The following is a 20832-nucleotide window of genomic DNA, read 5'->3' as shown; positions in this document are numbered from 1 at the left end:
GCCCCGCCCTCCCGAGGCTGGCAGCCCAGCGGGAGAGCCCCAGAGAGCTGTCCCCATGGAGTGGTGGCCCAGAAGGGGCAGGGCTGGGAGGAAGGACAGCCAGGACCCTCAACCCAGCCTGAGAAGGGGTCCGGCAGAGTTTGGTAGAGGTGACCTGTCCCTGGTCACCCTCACAGACCCCTGCCCCAGGAGGGAGGCCAAGAGCCAAAGGTCAATGAGAGAACTGTCGATGGAAGAAAAGCGATCTCTTCTATCTGGGTGGTCAGCGAAGGCTCCCAGGAGGGGACACTGGGGCTGAGACCCGAGGTGGAGAAGATGCTGAATGAGACAGGACAGAGCCCTCCGACGATCAAGAGCTCAGTGAGCCTTGGCGGAGCCCCAGATGCTCCCAGGCTCCCCCTCGGCCTCTCTGCTCCAACCACATGGGCCTCCTGGCTGATTCCCAGGGCAGGCCCATTTCTGCCTCAGGGCCTTTGCACTGACTGCTCCTCTGCCTGGGATGTTCCTCCCCAGGCATCAGCCCCTCTGTCTCCTCTCTCATCTTCTTCAGATCGAATGTCACCCCCTCCGTGACGTCTCCCTAGCCTCCCTGACCCTTCCTCCTCGGTGCACCACCCGTGACCCCCTTCCTACTTCATTGTGTCCACTGCAATGTTCTGCTTATGGTGTCGGCAGCACAGGGCCCGGCTGCCTTGTTCCCGGGAGACCACGGCTGATGGATGGGAGGAAGAGAAGGCCCCAGCGCAGGTGCCAGCAGCGAAGGGTTGTCAGCTGCCAGGGCTGGGGGGCGCGCGGCAGACAGCGCAAAGGGGCCGAGCTCTGCCTGGGAGGCTGGGGCAGGAGCCCAGCGGGAAAGCGCGGGGCCAGGATCTGCAGGAAGAGCCACGCACGCCACCTGCTGGTAAGAGCGGTCCCCAGAGCGGTGCCCACCGGGCAGGTGATGCCCCTGGCCTGCTGAGAAGGAAGCAGAGGAGCAGGGAGTCCACGGAGCCACAGCTGGAAGCCTTTTATTCTCGAGGCCAGCGCCCACCTGATGCGGAGGAGGGCGGGACCGTGCTGGCCGAGACCCGCGGCCTCCCACCTGCCCCGTTCCTTCAAGACACACAGGGCCTCCAGAGGGTCGGGAGCAGGGGCCCGCCCTGACTCCCCACCCGGGACATGGCGCTGTCCAGTCGCACCATCCAAGGCGACAGGCCTGGAGTTCCCGATGGCGGCAGCCCCCATCCCTAGAGGTACGTCATCCGGCCAAGAAGGGGTCTCACCACCCAGACGTCATCCACGATCTTCCCATCCTGCCAACGACAAAAACAAGGAAGGTGGCGAGGGCTCAACTCCCATCTCTGCCTCTGATGGGCTGTGTGACCTTGGAAAAACTGCTGCACCTCTCTGAGCCTGTTTTCCTCATTTGAAAAGCAGAATTGAGGGCTGGGGATGTAGCTCAGCGGTAGAGTGCTTGCCTAGCACGTGTGAGGCCCTGGGTTCTGCCCCAGTATGGGGGGAAAAATAGTGATAGTACCTTCATCACAGAGCTCATGGGAATTAAATGAGGTAATATTCATACAGGGACAAAAGGGAAGCCCAGCCCGTGATGGGTACTGTGGAGGTGTTGGCTGCCATTATCAAAAGAACAGACCCAGAGCCAGGCACCGTGGCACATGCCCGCCTGTAATCCCAACAACTGGGAAGGCTGAGGCAGGAGGATCACAAGTTGGAGGCCAGGCTCAGCAATTTAGCAAGGTCCTTAACAACAAGACCCTGTCTCAAAATAAAAATATAAAGGGTCGGGTATGTAGGTCAGTGGTGAAGCATCTTGGGCTCCATCTCTAGTACCAAAGAAAAAATATGTTTAAAGAGCACAAATCCAGAGTCAGACAAACCTTGGTGTATGTTCCAGCCAATCCGCTGTCTGTGTGACCTAGCCCGGGTTCCGTGTTGTACACATGGAGGGGAGCAACAGAACAGGACAGCCCACAAAACCCTTGTGAGGATGGAATGGGACAATGCCAGCGGAAGCCCGCGTGTCCTGGGTGCGCTGTCTGATGAATGGTAGTGATTTATACTGATAACATGGTCTTTGGGATCAGATTACAGCTCGCCCACCCTCCAGCTGTGTGACCCTGGGAAAATTACTTCCCCTCTCTGAGCTTCAGTTCCCTCATCTGTAAAATGGAAAGATATATCTGTTCCTGCGGGATGGTTACGGTGACTAATGTGCTTCTAAATGGAGAGCACCTAACCCACAGCCTGGCATGCCACAGGTGCTCAATAAATTGGCAATGTGTCCATATTTTAAAACCACAATGGAAAAATAAACTGAGTCATTGTTCTTTGGGTCCACCTAACCTGAAGCCACCTCTAGCACGTGTGTCTCTCGAACTCCACCCACCTCTTTCCTTCTGCTGACAAATTCCCTAGTTCCACACACTGTTCTCAGCACTCCCTGGATAAGCCATTCCATCTCCATATAATCTTTGAGAGGTAAGAATGTCGCCACCCCCATTTCATAAATGGGAAAAAATGAGGTTCCAAGGGGTTTGATAAGTTGTTCAAGGTCACACAGTTGGTAGGAAGCAGGATTCCAACCCAGGATTTTCAGCTCTAGAGTTTTAACTTATTTTCTTATTTATTTTTGGTACTGGGGGTTGAACTCAGGGGCACTCCACCCCGAGCCCCATCCCCGCCCTGTTTGGTATTTTATTTAGAGACAGGGCCTCCCTGAGTTGCTTAGCGCCTCGCTTTTGCTGAGGCTGCCTTTGAGCTCACGATCCTCCTGCCTCAGCCTCCCAAGCGGCTGGACTTCTTTATTCTTAAGTTCAAGGTCCTAACTACCCGTCCCCAGAATGCACCCCGCCAGGCTGCTCGATCAGGTGACCCGGGCTGCCCCTCACTAACCTGGTCATCGGACACCTGCTGGATGTGGACGTGGGTCCCGTTGAGGACGTGGAGCCGCGTGTACCCGTACTCCTTCACGCGCACCGCACTCCAGGGCCCCGGGGAGATGGCAAAGGGGGTCAGCCGCTCCTCACAGCCCTGCGGGGAGGACCGGTCAGACGCGGGGCGGGGGCAGGTTAAGGACCCAAGGAAGCAGAAATGACCTTGCTGCCCCCAAGAGAAGCCAGGTCAGTTCATGATCGCGTCCCAGGTGTGCGCCTCGGCCGGCCTCCGGGCGCTGCGCCTTATTTCTAGAAAATTGTGAGAAGCTCTGAACCCAAAGCGTCCCGGATGCCCACGGGGCATTTCAGTTAAATAAATGACGTCGGACCGGAGTCACAAAGCTGGGGAGACGGAACGACGGCCGAGGCACATTTTTAAAGGAAAAAAGCCTTTTGAAGAATAGAAGAAATCAGCAAGTCTCGCCCTAGTAGAGCTTTCTGGAAAGCTTTGTAAAACGCCAGTGCCAGAGGCAAGGGAGAGCGATTCCTTCCAGAAGAAAGCCAGCCTACTTAGGCGGAGGAGCCGGAAACTAAAAAACCACCATTTGGTACCCAGTTTGGTGACAAGTGATTAAAGCAAGAGCCACCAGTGGGTGGCAAGACGACCGGGGAAAGTTTGAGGAATAACAGGACATTTGCACAGTATCTGCCTATCTCCAGGGGCCACCTGTTAATTATAAAGGAAATAAGAGTCACTTCACCATGGCGAGGCCTGCCAGAGGCCCCTTCACCCAGGGATCAAATGGCGCAGGTCACTGGAGTGACTCAGACCAGGCCACATTCCCGGCTGGGAAGCACGAGGCACAATGGAGTCCAGGGCATCCCGCGCTTCCCTGAAGGTCGCCCCGAGAACACAGGGTTGCTCTTGTGACCCAAAACTGCAGAACTCTAATCTAGTCCTGGGCAAACCTTGGACAAACCCAGATGGCAGGATATTCTACCCAGCAACTTCACAAATTCTTCAAAATTGTCAACGTCGTGGAAAAAGAAGAAAGAGTGGAGAGAGGTTTCTGATTAAAGGAAGCTGAAAAGAAAAGCCGCCTAAACGCAGCACGTGACCTCAGCCTAGATCCTGGGCTGGGAAAGAAATTGGGTGGGGCGTTGGCTCCTTTGAATAAGGCCTGTGGATTAGGCAGCAGTGGTTATGGATGCTCGCTACTGGACTTTGATCGTTGCACTGCAGTAACGTGAGAGAATGTCCTTTTTAAAATACAGATGGGTAAAGGGACTTCACATCTGCAACTTTTTTTTTTTTTTTAGTTGTAGATGGACACCATTCCTTTATTTGATTATTTATGAGGTGCTGAGGATCAAACCCAGGGCCTCACACGTGCCAGGCAAGCACTTGACCACTGAGCCACAACCCCAGCCCCGCAATTTACTCTTGATTGGATCTAAAAATAAAAACTAAGAGGGGAGAGGGGAAGATTAACACAAATGAGGTTCAAGGTTCAGATTCGGGGGATCTTGGCAAAGGGCAGATGGAACATCCTTCTGTCCTTTTTGCAACTTTTCTTTAAGTCTGAGATCATTTCAAAATTGGAAATGGAAGGAGCCTAGTTCAGTGGCGCAAGCCTGTAACCCCAGTGACTGGGGAGGCTGAGGCCAGAGGATGGCAAATTCAAAGTCAGCCCTGGCAACTTGGTGAAACTCTGTCAAAACAAAATAAAAGGGGCTGGGGATGGAGCTCAGTGGTACAGCACTTCACTAAATCAGTGAAATGAAACAAAAAAACCATCGCTGCCAAGAAAGGTCTGAACAGTGATCAGCTATGGGCAGAAACAGGGAGGAGGATGAGGAGCCATCAGACGCTGGTAACGTCTATTTCCTGTTTCAGGTGGTGGCTGCCAGGCCTGTCTGATGTCAGAGCCCAGGCTTTGATGTTTTAAAAGCTCTCTAGGTAATTCTGACGAGCACCACGTTGGAGAACCACCAGGTACAACGTGTGATGGGAGTCATTTTTTGCAGAGTGGGAGATCCATTAACACATCTCCATCTAGACAACTACTCATTTCTATATAGCAGAGAACAGCTTCAAATGCCACCCAAGAGACCTGAGGACTAAGAACAGGAGATAAGGGGCGCAGGCAGATATGGCTCACCTCCTACCCTCTGTACGGTTTGAATTTTGATCCCGAGTGAGTCTTACTTTGATCTTAATCATTTATAAGAATCGGCTTTAAAAATAAGCCCTCTTGCCGGGCGTGGTGGCACACACCTGTAACCCCAGCTACTTGGGAGGCTGAGGCAGGAGGATCACAAGTTCAAAACCAGCCTCAGCAATTTAGTGAGGCCTTAAGCAACTTAGTGAGACCCTGTCTCAAAATAAAAAATAAAGAAAAAGGACTGGGGATGTGGCTCAGTGGTCAAGTGCCCCTGGGTTCAATTCCCAGTACCAAAATAATAATAATAATAATAAGTCCTCTTGCTGGGCCCCGGGGGCACGCCTGTAATCCCAGTGTCTTGGGAGGCTGATGCACGAAGATTGTGAGTTCAAGGCCAACCTCAGCAACTTAGTGAGACCCTGTTTTTAAAATTTAAAAAATAAAAAAAGGCTGGGGATGTCGCTCAGAGGGAGAGTGTTCCTGGGTCCAATCTCCAGTACCAGGAAAAAAGGAATGTATATACGCACATATATCCAAAGGGAAGACCGCCAGGCCCCTCCCCAGGCTCACCGCAGATCCCGTGATAATGTGGACAGGGCCTCGTGGGTTGGTGTAGGGCAACTCCAGGCTGCCATTGAGCACCTGGAGAAGGGACAAGAGGGCGGGCCTGTCGCAGCAGGGGCTCCGACCACCCACCCTGACATCAGCCGTGGGTCCCGGCCCCAGGAGCCTCACCTGGTAGTTATAAATCGGCCACAGTCGCTCGTACGAGTGCTCGTGGGCCCACAGCTGCAGGTCCACTCCTGAGACAGAAGGCGGGTCAGGGCCGAGCGCAGCGCCTGGGGCGGGGCTGGGGCGGGGCGGGGCGGGGCTTGGGCGGGGTCCCCAGGGTCACGCACCGTACTTGTGGAAAAGGTCCTCCAGCCCGTACAGCTTCCCGCGGAGGCCTTTGCGGACCTGGCGGGACGAGCCGGGAGATGAGGGGCGCCCAGGCCGATGCCCGCTGGCGCCCAGATCCGCCCCGCGGGGCCGGGCCTCACCTTGCTCTCGTGCCACCTGCAGTCGTCCAGGTCGGCGTTGGAGCAGTACATGGGCCGGTGGCCCATGGTGATGATCCACGGCCTCGCCGCCCGGTTCTGGTTGGCTTTCTAGAGAGAAGCCCCGCGTGAGGCCAAGAGGCGAGGCTGGCCCAGGGACCAAAGGGACCAAAGGGACCAGCCTACCTGGAGGTCGCTCTCCAGCCAGTGAAACTGCCTCTGGACCAGGTGGCGGCCGTAATGGAGAAAGAAATACACCTCGGTGGAGAAGGAGATGATGTGGGCCGGACCCAGGTCCCAGCTGGAGGGGCGGAGGGCAGGGCTCAGAGCGGGGGTCTCCTCTGCATCTCTGTCCTTCAGGGGACCGAGGCCGACCCGCCAGCACGCCCCGGATTACCTGTACCACAAGCCTTCATTGTCCCCTGGCATACTAAACCGGGCCTTGTAGTTAGAGAAGTTGCTGGCAAAAAGCAAGTCAGAGGTCGAGGTGAGACCTGGAGCCTGCAGCCCGACCCCCGCGCACTCTCAGACCCAGAGTCCAGCTCTCAGCCCACCCCTCATCTCCTCTTTTTTGGTTACTACAAATGAGACACTGCAGCATGAGGGACTAAGGTGAGACACTAAGGAGGACATGGCCATTTTCACCTATTCAGCCTTTGCCCACCCCTACAGCCCTTGATCCTCACTAGCGTTCTTCATGATTCCCAGGGCATGTCATGTATGGCAAGCTGGCGGCCACGGGTTCAATGAGCCGCATGAACCTGTCCCCGACACGGGCGTTGTCCTGATCCATGTTGTAGGCAAAGTCTCCTGAGGGCAGGGGGCAGAGAGAGAGTGAGGACCAGACACGACTCTGCTTTTGCCAGAATTGAGAGACCTACCTGGTGGTGCGAGTGTGGCTTGGCGGGCCAAGACTCCCCTGGCCTCCTCTCATGCCGGCTCTGGCTCCCTACCTCACACCCGGCTGCCTGTGCTCAGGTCCCTGAGTCCCTACCCCACCTCTGTCTGCAGCTTGTCTCCTCCCAGATCGACAACATCAATAAACCTAGAGTTTAGTGCTGATTTTGTAGCAATCAGGAATCAGCATGCCCTCCACAACCCATCACTTCAGTCTTCGAAAGGTCCTCAGAGGGGATGTTATATTGTCCCCATATAAGATGGGGGACCCAGACACCAGATCACAGAGCCAGGAAGCGAAGATCCAGGAGTCAAATCAGGGAACCTGAGTCCAGAGCTGGTGCCTTGAACCTCAGGTCCAGGCCCCTCTTCCACCACTGACCCCTCACATGACAGTGACAGCGATAATAACCAACACAGAGGTGACACTTATAACATGTCAGTCACCTTAACTTATTCACTCACCACCACAAGCCTGTGAATTCTGAACTAGCCTTACCTCTAAAAATGATGATAATGATGATACTAAATTAATTATATATAATACATATCATATATTAAATATATAATTAATTGTGTGTACTTATTAAAATAAAACTTATTACTGTTATCATTGTTATTATTTTTTTGGTACCGAGGATTGAACCCAGGGGCACTCGACCACCGAGCCATGTCCCCAGCCCTATTTTGTATTTTAGTTAGAGACAGGGTCTGGTCGAGTTGCTGAGGCTGGCCTTGAACTCGCGATCCTCCTGCCTCAGCCTCCGGAGCCACCCGACACAGGCGTGCGCCCCCGGCCGGGACCGCAGGCGCCACCTCCCGTCCCCCCGCGCCGCCGATGCCTCACCCACATGGAGCACAGCGTCGTACAGGCCCTGCTGGGTGTCTCTGCGCAGCCGGGGGAAGGCCTTCGGGTTGTCGGCCCCCAGGTCCCCGAACACCGCCAGGCGGGGGCTCCAGTGGACCCCGGTCTTCAGGGCCCTGAAGCGGAACCGCCGGCTCCAGCCCTGGGCGCTGCCACAGCGGTAAACTGAGGGGAGAAGGAACGCAGTGGCCCTCGGGTGCGAGGAGGAGTGGGCGCGTCCCGGGCGCCCCGGGTGGGCACCGCGCGCTCTGCTGTCACCCACCGGCCCGCCGCCGGGACCCCGCTCACCGTACTGCACCCCGGGCAGCAGCCGGCGCAGCGTGACCCGGTGGATGTAGAGCTTCCTCCGCAGAATGCCGCCGTCCACGAAGGGTCGCGCCGAGCCCCGCGCCCGGAGCCCCAGGGGCCCCGCCAGCTGCAGCCCGAACTGCACTTCCGAGGGGGCGGGGACCCACGTGGTCCAGGTCACCGTCATGGAGCCCGGCTCACCTAGGGAGACAAGAACAGGGCGGTGAGGCCCGGGCAGAAGGGCCACCACGGTGGGAGCGCTTGACCCCTAGCAGTTAAGGACACCAGGTCACTTCTCCTCCCAGAACCTCAGTTCCCCGTGCCTAAAAAGGAATAATAATACCATCTACCCTGCGAGGTTGTTATGAAGCTTAGATTAAATATCTATTTATATCTATTGATATCTATAGGTAGACATAGAAAGATATAATTGGCCTTCTAGGGCTGGGGTCGTGGCTCAGTGGTGGACGCTTGCCTAGCACGGGTGACGCACTGAGTTCCATTCTCAGTCTCACATATAAATAAGTAAAATAATGGTCCATTGACAACTAAAAAAATATTTTTAAAAAATTGGCCCTCTGTGTCTGTGATTTCCACATCCTTTTGACCCTCAACTACCTGTGCATCAAAAATATTCAGGAAGAAAAATGAGTCTGTACTAAACACATATAGACTTTATTTCTTGTCCCTGTTCCCCAAACAACTCAGTATAACAATCACTTACATTACATAATCTAGAGATGAATCAAAGTATACAGAGATGCCTACAGGTGATACGCAAAGACTATGCCATTTGATGTAAGAGACTTGAGCGTGAGCATGAGCAGGCTTCGGTGTTCGTGGAAGGTTCTAGAACCAATCGCTGGTGGCTACCGAGGGAGACTGGAAGCCAAGCACTTGAAACAATGCCTGATGGAGTCAGGGTCAAATGAGTATCGGTATTAATATTCTTAACTGTGCACAAGCTTTGTGCTAACTAAACATTGCACTCACATGATGTCATTTGAGAGATGACAACGCAGATGTCTGGAGGTCAGAGGGTTAATGTAAACGGTGACAAGGGCCAGCTGTAAGGCAGCAGGAAGTTACGGAGCATGTGCACACTGTAGAACCCGCCCTCTCTAAGAGGGACAGCCCTGGCTCAGCTCTGGAGAGCTGCCAGGCAGGAAACTGGCCAGGTGCCACCAAACCTATTGACTTCTAGAGTAAATCTTTACAGAGAGATTTATTTTATCCCCAGGGAGTGTACAATATAGATAGATATGCAAATCCAGGCTTTTAAGTGGTAGCTTCAAATTCTTAAATGTTAGCAGCCAAGTCAAGGCTTCAAAAATACCATATGGTATAGCAGAATGTTAAAGACATGGGCTCTTCCTCCAGCAATACAAAAATGCGTGTGCACAAGGTCACTCGTGGCAGCACTCGTTGTAATTGACAACTTCCAGAAACACCCTAAATGCCTATGGCTGGGGAGAGCCTGAACACCACACAGGCAGCGAGGCAAACGTCAATGCAGCGCATGCCTGTAATCCCAAGAGGCTGAGACAGGAGGACTGTAAGTTGGAGGCCAGCCTGGGCAACTTACTGAGACTGTGTCTCAAAATAAAAGATGAAAAGGGCTGGGGATGTGGCTCAGTGGTAGAGCGCTTGCTTAGCAGGTGCTGGGCCCTGGGTTCAGTCTTTAGTACCACACACAAAAAAGGAAGAAGAAGATCTATGCACCACCATGTCATGATTTCCAGGACATATTATTAAAAAAAGAAAAGAAAAAAAAAAAAAAAAGCAAAATACACAAGAGTATAATCCTCAGTTACCCTTAATGTAAAGGGATTTAAGAAAATACACATTTTCTTTCACTGCTCATTTGTGTGGAAGAAATACAAAAAGGATGTTCCAGGGGCTAAAGTGATGGATGCCTTACCAGGGGACAGGTGGCAAAAGAACTGGGAAAAGGTGAAACGGGAACATGGCAGCAGTGACAGGAGAGACACCTCCCTGAGCTGATCCTTCTGTGTGGCCTGCCTCCTAGAGCTGTAGTCACATTTGATATCTCCTCTGCGCACCCCAAAATTAAAAAAATAAAGCCACCCAGGATGTGGAAGGAACTCAATATGGAAGATCAGCACTAATACACGGACTTCATTCTATTAAAAAATGAGTAGCATGAGCACAGTGAAGGGCGTAGGGGAGGAAAGTAACCCGGCAAAACAGTGTCCTGGCTGGTGTCTTAGAAAAAAGAAAAAAGGGACTGGTCCCTACGGCATCTCCCAGGGATGCCGGCAAAGGATGCTGACTGCTTGATGTAGCCACTAAGATGGGACAGAGAAGGAGGTGGTGAGTCGGGTTTCTCAGTGTTGGAGAAAGGTTCCCAGGAAGGAAAGGGGTTGGTTAAATGAAACCCCTGGTGTTAGACGGAAACCGGAGGTCTTAGCGTGAGCTCATGGCGTTCCAAATGGACAGAGAGAGAGGAACACAGACATCTAGACACGCGAGTGTGCAGGTTTGTATCCATGGATGGGTTCCCTTCTCTGTTTATTGAGAGGGACGGAAGCAGAGACACCCCAGGCCCAGTGAGCACCCCCGGTGCTGAAACTGGTTTCTAAATACCCATGCTCCAGTAAAAGCAGTGAGGACTGGCTGGAGAATAGTCGATTCCCAGGAAGGGGCAGGCAATCACTGATGGTGTCAGAAAGGGAGGGGGGGCTCAGAAAGCCAGGGGACGCTTCTGGAAAGAAAGAACAGAGACCAATGTGGAGAGATCGCAAAGACCAAATCCGGGACACCATGAGCAGCAGAGGAAATGACAATAACATCGGAATTCTCTTGTGGAATAAAAGAAACAGCCAAGAACCGATGCATGCCTGTAATCCTCTTGCGGCTCGGGAGGCTGAGGCAGGAGGATCTCAAGTTCAAAGTCAGCCTCGGCAACACAGTAGGGCCCTGAGTAACTCAGCAAGACCCCATCTATAATAAAATATAAAAAAGGACTGGGGATGTGGCTTAGTGGTTAAGTGCTCTTGAGTTCAATCCCAGTACCAAAAGAAAAGAAAGAAAGAAAGAAAGAAAGAAAGAAAGAAAGAAAGAAAGAAAGAAAGAAAGAAAGAAAGAAAGAAAGAGAGAGAGAGAAGGCATATCCATGAGTCCCTGACAGGAATAAATAATTGAAGAAACGGAGGAGGGAGGGACCGCTCCTCCTTACACTAACATTTCAATTAGGTGGAAAGAGGGAATGAGAAAATTAGAAAATCACAGTCAGGCAAACACCACACTAATAATTATTGCAGACAAGTTCCACTGATTGATGCTAAAATTAGCGGGTGAACATTGGTGGAGAAACAGGATTTCTCGAGTCGTGAGCTATCTCCCTCGAGCTATTTATTAACTGCAAACAGGAGAATAATGACTTTACCGTGGAGAAAGCCAGCAGGCATCTCCTGAACCAAGCAATCGAGGACAACCTCACCCGCAGCAGCAAAATTCACAACCACCTCAAGGACCCTCTGCTATCACTCGCCGAGAGGGACACCCGAAATGCAGAACTTAATTCATGAGACAATCATGAGCCACCAGACAAACTCAAAATGAGGAGCATCTTGCAAAACACCTGATCGGTACTCAAAAACACAAAGATCACAAAAGACCAATGAATGAGAAACTGACACTTTGGAGGAGCCCTCTCATTTTGTGGAGGGTCAGCCACAAAATGAGATCCCAGATGGGATTCTGCAACGGACGCAGACTTCAGCGGGCTTAGTGAAATCTGAATGAGGTCTATAGTTTTGTCAATGGTACTGTACCAATGTTGGTTTCCCGTTGTGTTGTTTGGTTTTGCTTTGGTTTCTGCCCCCTGTTTGAGATGGGAGCTTATGGATGTTGCCCAGGCTGGCCTTGAACTCCTGCATGCTGTCTCAGCTTCCCAAGTAACTGGGACTAAATATGCACACGGCTGTGCCCAGCTCCATTTTTCTGGTTTTTGTCATTATACCATGGTTACATAAGATGTTCGTAGTCAGGGACTGATTGAAGGAGGAATGGGAAATCTCTGTAATATTTTTGGAACTCTACTGTTAAATCTAAAATTAGTACATAGCCCCAACCCATAAAGATGATTAGCATTTAAAGAAACGAAGGTGTTTATTACCCTGATTCGATGATTATACATGATATACCTGCATCGAATTCTCATAATGTATCCCTTAAAGATATACAAATCTTATGTTTCAATTAAAAAAAAAATCTACAGACCAATCTGAGGTTCAGATTCAAACTTTCTAGATACAACATTTATATATTACAGTCAAAATAAATTAAAGATTGAAGCTGGAGATTACTCTGAAAAATAAAGCTAGTAGGAAATGGAAAGTTTTAAAACAAAGTTTGTGGGCTCTGCCTGCATTCAAATCCCAGATTATGTGATCTGGAGTCAGACTCTTTAGTTTCGTGAGCCTCAGTTTACTTCTTTGTCAAATAAGAGTCAGGTTAGGAACTACAGTTTCACGACAGACCCACAGCTTGACAACAGGACCTGTACCTGAAGGTCAACATGAGGTCACGTGAATTCTCCACTTAAAGCTCGCAGGAAGAGTGTCCTGCGTCTGCGCACCCCAGGAAGAAGGGGTCCCTGGATTCTCAGGGCAGCACCTAGAGGCAGGGTTACTGTGTTGCCGGTTTCCAAAGTGCTTTGTCCAAGGTCACTTGGTCAGCAAATGCCACGCCGGCTCATTCACGCAACTTCTGATTCCACATTGCAACTAGACATTTAACAAATGACCTTCCGGGCTGGGGAGGTAGCTCAGCTGGTAGAGTGCTTGCTTTGTAAGCACAAGGCCCTGGGTTCCATCCCCAGCACCGCAAAAAAAAAAAAAAAAAAAAATGACCTTAGCCGTTGGCAGCGGCGCATGCCTATGACTCCAGCTACTCCAAGGCCAAGGGAGGAAGATTCCAAGGTCAAAGCCAACCTGGGCAACAAAGCCAGATCCCATTTCAAAAAAACAAAAACCAACATCTACCTTCTTTAAAAGTGTCATGGAGCTGGGTGCAGGACTGGGCAGATTTAGTCCCAGTTACTGGGGACACTGAGGCAGGAGGATCGATTGAGACCAGGAGTTCAAGGCCAGCCTGGGCAACATAGTGAGAGCCTGTCTCAATAAGGAAAAGGCAGGGTTGCAGGGAGCCAAGGACTTGAAAAACAAGAAAAGACTGAGGAACCAGCACGGAGAGAAATAAATGCAAGGTGGGGTTGGGGTTCTGCATGAGAACACAGATGGTGGCGGAATCCAAAAGTTCACTAACGACATCTTATCGATGTGAACGTCTTAGCTTTGATGGTGCTACTGGGGTGAGGGAAGAGGGTTCCAGAAGCAGAAGATGAACTCCAGACAACCTTTGAAACTCTTCTGGAAATTCAAAATAAAAATCTTTAAAATTGTTTTCAAAATAAGAAAAGAAAACTCTTCACGTTGTGTTTTGGTGCAGTAGCAAAGAAAAATAGTCTCAGTTATCTGAAACTCCTATTAACCTCTTCCTCCCTGTTTCAACCACATGCCTGTGTGAAGTCAGATCTACATCATCTGCACCAATGCATCACCAAAAACAGAAAGAGAAGCAGATCTGGGGAGAATCTGGTTGTCACCTGTTCAGCCGGATATTAGATTTTTGAGAAGTGTAAATCCAGTTAGGATGGGTGGCATGCCTGTAATCCCTGCTACTGGGGGACTGAGGCAGGAGGATTGCAAATTTGAAGACTGCCTGGGCAACTTAGTGAGACCCTTTCTCAAAATAAAATAATAATAATAAAGGGCTGGGGTATCACTAAGTGGTAGAGTACCTCTGGGTTCAATTCCCAATACCACTAAATAAATAAACAATAGAAAAGAGAGACAGAAAAAACATGTAAGTCAATTCCACTGTCCTCATTATGTTTTTTCTTTGCCAAAATAGAGGGTTTTTTTTTTTTTTTTCATTAAAAAAAAAATGTTATTTAGTTGGGAATGGTGGCACAGGCCTATATTCCTAGCAGCTTGGGAGGCTGAGGCAGGAGGATCGCGAGTTCAAAGCCAGCCTCAGCAACTTAGCAAGACCCTGTGTCCAAATAAAATACAAAATAGGGCTGGGGATGTGGCTCAGTGGTTGAGTGCTCCTGAGTTCAATCCCTGGTACCAAAAAAAAAAAAAAAAAAAAAAAAAAAAGTCATTTATACTAAGAAGGGATTTGTTTGTATTCATTTTAAATGTCATAAATATTTTTAAGTGTCTCAGGTTTTTTTTTTTTTTTTTTTTTTTTGGTGGTGGCATCCTGGAGACGGAACACAGGGGTACACGAGTGTGAGGCAAGTGCTCTACCAGGGAGCCCAGCTCAGGCTTCAGCTTCCATCTCTGATATGGGGAGTACTTATAGACACGAATCACATAAACTAAAGCTCTCGAAGGTTCTTGATCATTTTCAGCATCATCCTGAGACGAAAGCATGGGCCAATCACTGCTGCACACCAGGCTCACTTCTGCCACACCACAGGCAGCAACCAGGGGACTCACCACAAAGTCGCTCTCCTATTACTCCATTGTCCACAAGAGGAGTCTGAGGCCAGAGAGGTTAAGTCACTTACCCAAGATTACACAGTAAGTAGCAAAGCTGGGATTCAAAACCAGGCAATCTAGATGCAGAAGGTCCAGACTGCAACACTTTACCCCTGTAAAGTCTTTTAAAATTTTTATTTATTTATTTATTGGTACCAGGGATTGAACCCAGGGGCTCTCTACCACTGAGCCACATCCTCAACCCTTTTATTTTTTATTTTGAGACAGGGTCTCACTAAATGGCCAAGGTTGGCCTCGAACTTGTGATCCTCCTGTTTCAGCCTCTGCAGTAGCTGGGATTACAGACTCCTGCCACCGAGCCTGCTCCACCACCTCTTAATCAAGGATCAGGTGTTGGTGAGGAAGCACATGCCTGTAATTCCAGCCCCTCAGGAGGTTGATGCAGGAGGATAGCAAGTTTGAGGCCAAATCTGGATAACTTACAGAGACCCTGCCTCAAAAAATAAAAAGGGCTGGGGATGTGGCTCAATGGTAGAGAGCCCCCGGGTTCAATCCCAATACTTGTGGGGTGGGGAGGATTAGAAGTTTCTTCCACGATGGACTTCAGGGCCTACTGCGCACTAACACACCAGGTCCTGAAGATACAACAGTGGCCTGGAGAGCAAGGGCAGCAGCAGCCCCCTTTGCAGAGCAGGAGAGCACCCACCATGGGCTGGACACCACCGCCATTTCCCACACAGCCAGACACGAGACTGCTGGTAGACCCATTTCACGGAGGTGGACAACTGAGGCTCTGGAGGAAACAGCCACCAGCCTAGGACACTGCAGCAATCGGCACAGATTTCCTGAGCCCCCCAACCAACGACGCACCACAGAACCTCACTGGAGATTCGTTGCAAGGAATTCCGAACACTTACCGGGGTAGGACAGATGCACTTGCTCAGGGATAGCGCTGGGATATCCTGGGGCACCCTGGACGCCCGAGGAGAAGAGGAGGAGGAGCCAGCAGCAGAGGCAGCAGCCACGCAGGGGGCTCATGGTAGGGGGACGGCGGCGGGCAGGGCAGGCAGGGGCGGGGAGTAAATCAAATTCCCGATCCGTCAGGGACAGCAGGAGGGGGCTGAGGATGGAGAGAGGGGGCTCCGGCCCGGCAGTGCCGCGGGTGCCCCTGCGGGGGAGGGCGGAGGACGGCAGGGGGTCCTTCGCGGGAAGTGGTTGTCCAGATGCTGGGGAGAGAGGGAGAGAGACCGCGGTGGCCACGGAGCAGCGCGCGAGCCTCCGAGCCCGGCGGTGTGCTCGCGCTTTGCATAGATTAACTGGGGACACCGCTCCGCATTCCTGGGAGGTGGTGGCCATGGCGAGCATCGTCCTATCACGGACAGGAAACTGAGCCACCAGATGATTCAGGGGCAAGGCTGGGATGTGATGGAGCCGGTAGGATTTGAACCCTGGAACACCTGGCTCCAGAGCGGCTCCCAGCCTCGGTTCGCTCCTCCCGGGAGATGCTGGGATGGGTGGGGCTCAGCGCAGGAGGACGCCTTTGGCAACCCCAGCCCCAGCGTTTCCTCGGCCTTATTCCCGGGTGCCTAGCATTCCACCATGTCCTCGGGGACGCCCCAGTCGGTCTCAGCCACCCACTCCCTTCGCTCCATCACCGGATCTCTCAGAAATCCGTGCTGCCCGCAGTGGCCTCAACCTCGCCACCGTCTCCCCAGCACCCATCCCTCCTCGGCGCCCCAGTCCTCCGTGTCTCCATCCTCTCGCCAGCTGTCCCCGCAGCCCAGCCCTCTCCACCCACCCGCCTCCTCCCCAGGGCTACCCCGCCTGCTCCAGTTCGGTCCCCAGCACCCCTGGGACATGCTGGGGCTCATCGGGGCTGAAACCGTCCCCCCGAAGGCGGGGAGCTGGGACCCGGGGCGCCCTCCGGGACCCCGGCTCACCCTCGCGGGCGCCGGCTACGCGCACGCTGGTCTCGGCCACCAGGGCCGCCGCACTATTTATGAGTTTGCAGGCGCGGAGCGAGGTTCCCGCCGCCCACAGCTGTCCCAGCCCCGGAAGAGCAGGTTGCCTCGGGGTGACCGGCTCCCCAGACAGCTGGGGCCCCGGGTCCCACAGGTCAGGCCGGTCCCGGGAGCCCCACGCCCACCCGCCCGCCCGCCCCCCAGGGTGGAGCACAGGAAAGAGGACCCAGAAAGGCATGGTATGCAGTCGCCACGACGTCGCAGCCAGACACCAGGCTAGCGCCCGGACAGGTAAGGATGCGCTCGTCCCCCCAGGCGTGCCACCGCCCAGCTGCGGAGCCCCCAGGTACATACACCCGCCCCCACCCCTGGCGATGCCCCATCCCCAGGTACCCAGGTGTGCGGGCACCCGGGGAATCCCCATACTTTCCAGCCCAGCCGGCCGAATTTCTCGCAATTCCTTCCGGCTTCCTCCTTTTCCGAACTTAGGCCACTGACTCCTCCTCAGGTCCTCTTCGAATGACAGTGCCGCTTCTGAGCTGTGCGCCCTAGGGGAGTTACTCAGCCTCTCTGAACCTCTGTTTTTTCACCTGTAAAAAGGAGGTGATAATAGTTCATAACCCCTGGATGCTGTGAGAATTAAATAAGTTGATGCTGAAAACCCGGCCAGGCTCAGTAAGGACTGGATCCAAATCAGCTGTGGGTTGGGTTTGGTTTTTTGGTGCCAGAGATAGCAGGGAGTTCAAACTCTCTACCCCCGAGCTGCAACAGGACCCTGGTATTTTTGCTAGTATTAATGCATGAATTCCGGAAACCGCACTGCTTTCTAGGTGAGCAAGCAGGAACCTTCCCGGTAAGCCTTTGTGAGTTACTTGAATTTTGAGGTTGCTTGTTACAAGTATGCTTAGGGGTTCCCCAAACCAAACAGCAGGAAATATCTGGGGGTCCGGATTTTCAGTCTTTCACCCTTCCTGTCTGCAGGTACAATGACCCCACTATCTGGCTTTGTAAGTTCAAAGCACGGGTTTCTGTGGTTGACCAGCACTGGAATTCAGAGATGGGCAGCAGGAGACAGGAGTGCAGATCAATCTTCTGCAGGTTTGGATCCCCCCACATGCACCTTCCACAGATTCCCTTGCACCTTAAAATATAAAGAAAAGCATCTCTCCTAGTCAGAGTCAAAAACCTTTAGCCCACCATTACCGTGGCCCCCAGAATGGCGTGGCCCCTTGTTTTATTCTTTTTCTATGGTCTCCAACAATGAAAGGTTCTTAACTGTCATTGTGCTAAAAGCGCCGAGAGCAAGCTGGTGAAGCCCTTCTCAGGATCATGTTTTTACATGCATAAAATAAACACAGAGAATTACAGAAGACACCAGTGCTGATACAGACAAATATTTTTAAAACAGGTATGTGAGATGCGTTTCTTTATTCATGCATTAAATGTCACTGAGGGGGCAGGTCCAAAAGAATAATGTTGTTTAGAAGCTTGCCGGCATGGAAGATGTTTGGGATGCCTGAATGACTGTAATGGGTTCGAAACCGTCTGTGATCTCCTCTCATGACAAAGCCCCGAGTCTGCTAATCATCCTGTGGTCTGTTGAGCTCCTCACCATAGAAGGACGTATCAAGTTCAATTACACTGACAGTTCTTGAAAGTTTCACTCCAAAAAGTCAGGAAATTTTTAATATTGTGGGTTATGTCTGTTACTATTTACTATGCAGGAAAGTAAAATGGAGAAATGAATAAAATAAGCATATGCGTGCCTACATTACAACAGCCACAAAGCAATGACCTCATCCCGGGTCTGGGAGCCTTTGAGGAACAAAAAAGACAAATCCATTTTAATGTTATTATGAACATAGCGTTGACCTCATGAACCCCTAAAACAGGTCTTGGGGAACCCCACAGAGTTCCCAGGTCACATTTCAAGGCTATTAAATTGAAGAATAATAAAAGTAAAAGAGGCGAAGTTTTTTTTTTTTTTTTCCCTCACCCAAGTTCATGTAGTGACTGAATTCCATCCAGCAACCCATGTTCAAATGCCCCACTGGAATCACATTTGTTGGAGCTGATGTGATAGAGGAGGACTCAACGCTCATGTATTGCTATAATCTTGGGGTGGTGAACAGAGTATCTACTCCTGGACCAGATGGCAAGTGTTCAAATCTAGCTACAGCATGGATTGCCTTTAGCCTCATGATGCCTCAGTTTCCCCATCTGTTAAATGGGGATGATAATAGTAATTACCTCAAAGGATTGTTGTGAGGATAAAGGAATAGATATGAAACACCTAGAATAGTGCTCAGCACAGAGCAAGTATCCTGCTTCCCTTCCGATTATTATTATTTTTTAAGGTTTTCTTCTTTCTTTTCTTAATTGGCAATGAACCTTTATTTTATCTAATCACATGTGGTGCTGATAATCAAACCCAATGCCTCACTTATGCCAGGCAAGCACTCTACCACTGGGCCACAACCCCAGCCCGCTTCCGATTATTATTAAACCTAAGATAACTCATCTACACAGCTTGTTAAGAAAAGGCTATAATGACCTTACTTTTCTAACTCATTTAAACTTTCTTCCTATTATTATAAATTTTTTTTGGTCCTGGGGATTGAACCCAGGGTCACTCAACCACTAAGTCACATCCCCTGTCCTTCTATTTTTTTATTTTGAGACACTAAGTTGCTCAGTGCCTCACTAAGTTGCTGAGGCTGACCTCAAACTTGCCATTCTCCTGCCTCAGCCTCCGAAGTTGCTGGCATTACAGGTGTACACCACCATGCCCAGTTAAACTTTCTTGTGAGATATGAGATCCATACAGAGAAGAACACAAAACATAAGCATTGCATTTAATCAGTACAACAAGGCAAACACACCTGTGTGACCATCATCCAGGCAAAGAAATTCAACTGCACCAGCTCGCCCAACCCCCTCCTGACCCTTCCAGGCACTACTTTCTCCATCTGTGTGAAGAAACCTACTTTACTGACATTGACCTCACTGTTTTTCCCACCTAAGTATGCCTCCCTATCCAGGGCTTCTTTTTGCCCTCTTTTTTTCCCTGCATGTGATACAAATAGAAACAGGCAGCGAGCACTTGCGTGTCTGACTTCTTTCCCGCGGCATGCTGGTTGTGAAATTCATCTGGGTTGGGCAGATAGATAAATGCAATCCATTCCTTCCGGCTGCCAAGGAGTATCCATCGTGGGAATAGTCTATGGTGTATTTATTTACCCACCAGTCAATGGGGATTAGTTTCTTTGTTTTTTGTTTTTATGTTTTTGGTTTTGCAAATGGTGCGGCTCTTAACATTCTAGTGCATATTTTGTGAGTGTCTACACACACACACACAGGAGAGAATGCCTGAGTCCCACAGTATATATATGTCCATCTTAGTAGATACTACCAAAGAGTTTTGTAAAGTCATTGTAATAATTTCTTCTCCCACCAGCCCGGTGGGAATAGTTCCATCGCTTCAGATCCTCGACAACACTTGGCATTGTCAGCTGTCTCTCTTGAAGTCATCGTGGTGGGCGTGAGGTAGTAGCTCATTGTCATTTTAATGTGCGTTTCCCTGATGAGTCATGACATGGAACATATTTTCTTTTGCACAGGGCCTTTTGTCTGTCTTTTGTTTCTGTGATGTGCTTGTTCAAGTGTCTTGCCTGGTTTTCTATTGAGTTGTCCATTTGTAAATGGATTCACTCTTTCTAAGTTCCGAATGGGAACCATTTGAATATCTTTCCTGTGGCTTACCTTTTCACCCTTAATGGAATTTTTTTTTTTTTTTTTTTTTTGTACTGGGAATTGAACCAGGGGTGTTTAACCACTGAGCCACATCTCCAGCCCTTTTTTGTATTTTATTTAGAGACAGGATCTTGATAAATTGTTTAGAGCCTCACTACCTTGCTGAGGCTGGCTTTGAACTCATGATCCTCCTACTTTAGCTTCCTGAGCCACTTCTATGCACCACTGTGCCTGGCTCTTAATAGCATTTTTAAAAAAATGAACAAAAGGGTTTTACTTTAACATAATCTAGTTTATCAATCTTTTCCTTTATAGATAGTGATTTCTTTCTTTTCTTACTTTTTTTTTTTTTTTTTTGTGGTGCTGGGGATTGAACCCAGGGCCTTGTGTTTGCAAGCACTCTACCCACTGAGCTATCTCCCCAGCCCGATAGTGATTTCTTTATTGTTTTTGTTTT

The 20832-nt window shown here is 50.6% G+C and overlaps 1 protein-coding gene and 1 long non-coding RNA gene across 3 annotated transcripts in view; one reads left to right on the top strand and one right to left on the bottom strand.

Annotated features, from left to right (window-relative positions):
* Positions 1 to 1074: 1074 nt before the first annotated feature.
* On the bottom strand, positions 1075 to 16900 carry ACP7 (acid phosphatase 7, tartrate resistant (putative)). Of its 2 annotated transcripts, XM_079119350.1 has the most exons (13): positions 16602 to 16895; positions 15579 to 15887; positions 8126 to 8326; positions 7820 to 8002; positions 6762 to 6885; positions 6473 to 6535; positions 6262 to 6376; positions 6079 to 6186; positions 5938 to 5995; positions 5774 to 5841; positions 5609 to 5680; positions 2893 to 3030; positions 1075 to 1292 (listed from the first exon to the last, which is right to left on the bottom strand). In XM_079119350.1, the coding sequence occupies exons 1-13, from the start codon at positions 16858 to 16860 to the stop codon at positions 1227 to 1229; spliced, it is 1764 nt and encodes a 587-aa protein (XP_078975476.1). In that variant the 5' UTR covers positions 16861 to 16895; the 3' UTR covers positions 1075 to 1226. The 2 variants fall into 2 exon arrangements, with proteins under 2 accessions (XP_078975476.1, XP_078975477.1); XM_079119351.1 differs by lacking the exon at positions 5609 to 5680 and having other exon boundaries at positions 16602 to 16900.
* Positions 16838 to 20832, top strand: part of LOC306648924 — a 24480-nt gene continuing 20485 nt past the window's right edge. Inside the window, exons 1-2 of the long non-coding RNA XR_013760527.1 lie at positions 16838 to 16913; positions 17604 to 17720. This is a non-coding gene — a long non-coding RNA (uncharacterized lncRNA). The remainder of the gene's footprint in view (positions 16914 to 17603; positions 17721 to 20832) is intronic.

The sequence above is a fragment of the Sciurus vulgaris genome (genome assembly GCF_902686455.1).
Source record: "Sciurus vulgaris genome assembly, chromosome: 17".
Classification (NCBI taxonomy): Eukaryota; Metazoa; Chordata; class Mammalia; order Rodentia; family Sciuridae; genus Sciurus; species Sciurus vulgaris.
The sequence above is the reverse complement of the archived record's forward strand: the minus strand, read 5'-3'. Positions and strand labels throughout refer to the sequence as shown.